Source organism: Gavialis gangeticus, unplaced genomic scaffold (genome assembly GCF_001723915.1).
Source record: "Gavialis gangeticus isolate Ggan-Ray unplaced genomic scaffold, GavGan_comp1, whole genome shotgun sequence".
Lineage (NCBI taxonomy): Eukaryota > Metazoa > Chordata > Crocodylia > Gavialidae > Gavialis > Gavialis gangeticus.
In genome coordinates, this window is record NW_017729024.1 from 177,390,116 (window position 1) to 177,392,692 (window position 2,577).

General features: G+C 43.5%; 1 protein-coding gene across 8 annotated transcripts in view; it reads right to left on the reverse strand.

Annotated features, from left to right (window-relative positions):
• The window catches only part of PIAS2 (protein inhibitor of activated STAT 2), a 70,169-nt gene that overhangs the window by 15,006 nt on the left and 52,586 nt on the right, over window positions 1–2,577 (reverse strand). For all 8 annotated transcript variants that reach the window (XR_002097488.1, XR_002097489.1, XM_019518126.1 and 5 more), the window contains exons 7-8: window positions 2,202–2,307; window positions 1,155–1,228 (exon numbers count right to left, since the gene is read on the reverse strand). Coding sequence is in view for 6 of the 8 variants with exons in the window: in XM_019518126.1 (XP_019373671.1) it covers window positions 1,155–1,228; window positions 2,202–2,307 (180 nt within the window). In the remaining 2 variants the exon portion in view is untranslated. The remainder of the gene's footprint in view (window positions 1–1,154; window positions 1,229–2,201; window positions 2,308–2,577) is intronic.

Consider the following 2,577-nt stretch of genomic DNA (forward strand, 5'->3'; position numbering starts at 1 on the left):
ATAAGTAGAAGCAGTTAATACCTGGAGGGACACAAAACCAAACAGCTAATCCAGATAATGGAATAAGAATCTCTATTCCTTTTTAAACCAAGGCTGCAGTTAAATGGCAAAATGAAACCCAATCTGTGATCCCCAAAATTGTGCCTCCTGCCAAGCCACACATGCAAGGCAGGACATACAGTTTTGGGATTGGGGATCAGATCCCAATCAAGTCCTACATACCAGTGATCCTGGCTTCCTCTGCACCAGTAAAAAGGTGCCCAACAATCTGAGCACTGGGTGTCTCTGGTGACCCACCAAGCCAGAGCTCCCAGAGCCAGCTGACAATCAGCAGATTTCTGGCTGGATCAGGACTTAAACTGGCCACAGCACAGTCCTTGCTGGCCAGCTATCAGCTTATCAGGCACTTTTGTCGGGGCAGAGGGAGCCTTGGGCCCACTCAAGCCCTGGTGCGGTCCCAAAACCACCTGATGATCTGCCAAGGTTCGTGTTCTGCCACAGACTTTCACATGTTTCTGGAGCTGATGTCAGATCCGTGTCCATCCATTCTTTTACCCAAAGCTTGCTCCCTCTGGCCAATGTTGATGGTACCCATCTTAGGCAGGGCAGGCAAATGACTGTCATGGTCAAAACCCAAGTGGAAACAAAACCCAAGAACTTTGGCTCACAAAGGTGTTTTGTTTTGGTTTGCTCCAGAAGCAGTCAGGGTTTGGATACCTTCACAAAGGATGTGGCAGCATGGTATATCATAGGCAAGGACACCAGATTTTTATCCACAGATCTGCCATTTACCTGCTTCAAGATTGTAAGCAAGCAAATTTTGATTTTCAATAGGTCAGTTTCACTCTCTAAAGAGAGGATGAAACAATACTGCCCCTCCATTTGGAAGGGCTCGAGACGTACAGGTGAACAAGAGCTAAGTATTATTTTACACTGCACTTGATGGTCATCACATTTTTATGCTCCAGCTTGTTGAATGTTGCTAGTATTGATCCACAGTAAGTGCTTTTTAAATCTCTAAATAAAACCTATTAAAATAATTTGCAACATAGATCCTTTTGTGATGTGCACCATGGAGTTCAAAGTTGCACAAAAAACAAGTAAGTCTTCAAACACAAAAAGCGTGCACATATAATTCCTTCAACTTTACTTACAGGACACATTAGAGATACCCGCAGACTGGTTGTGGCAATTTCACTATCAGGATCTGCAGTAAGTTTTTCTTTAACTATTAAAATAAAAAAAATTAAAAATAAAGAAGTGTCATACACAGACACCTACATTATTAAAATACTATCTCTGATGCTTGTATGTGTAGTTTTCCACATGTCACCATCTGAAGTGAGATATTGTGAAGATCTGCTTGCAGCAGGTACTGAATGGGTACTAGTTTCTTAATTTAAAAACTCAATCCTGCAAATGTTAGCAATCCAAGTATTTACTACCAGCAGGAACAGCTCCACTGACTTGCCACAGTAGGTAGCACTCATTTGAGGAGCATACTAATAGGCAGTCATTGATCCTTCTGGAGGTGTGAAAGGTTGCCAGGACTTTAGATGTGTACATCTAGGCAGGAATAAGGAGTGGAGGCTGCCCAGACCTTCCATCCCCTCTTTAGAGCACTGAAACAGGCCAAAGGCTGGACCAAGTCCAGACATTCAGTGCCTCAATGGTTGTAGTTATATACCCATCCAGGAATGGAGCCTGGGTCTCCTGTGTGGCAGACAACAATTCTACCACTGACCCACACCAATGGGTTGAGAAGCAGACCCTAAACAATAAATACATGGGAGAGCACGGGGAGCAGAAGCACAACAAATACCCCATGCCACCCCAAAGAATTATGTCAAACAATTATTCCAAAAAGAAAAAAAAAAGGAAAAAAAAACAACAACTTTTCTTTAACACACAAAGGGCTGAAGACACCCCATTCACATGGAGAGCCCAAATGGATGCTGCATCTGAGAGCCCATACCGTGAAGGAGCTACTAACATTTTTGGGAAAGATCTCAACAGCAACCAGGTGGGGTGGATGGAAGCACAGTAGTTGGGCAATGCAAGATATCAGAGTAACAGCACTGCAAATTACTCTGGGGATCCAGTGCTTCCACTCAATGCTGCAAATCCTTTTACCATTTCTAAACAGCTACCTACCAAGCCCTACCATCCCCAAAAAGTAGAAAAATTCATATAAAACTTACTTAGTGCTCTGGAATGATCTGGGTTTCTGATACCTTTCATTTTTAACCTCTGCAACAGCATGGCTGACGTAAGCTGACGAACAAGGTATACAGACATAGAGTAGTTCTGCAAAAGAGTGAAAAGTGACAAGCTGAAACAACTTGATGGCATTCACTACTGACAAATGTAAGGTACTCCACCTTGGGGAAAAACAAACAAACCCGCAGCATGCTTATATGCTCAGCAGTGCTACGCTCACTAGCACCAAAGCCGAAAGAGACTTGGGGGGTCATGACTGACCGCAAGATGAACATAAGCCACCAGTGCTATGTCACAGCTGATGAAGCAAACCAGACTCTGACTTGCATCCATAGATGCTTCTCAAGTAAATCTCAG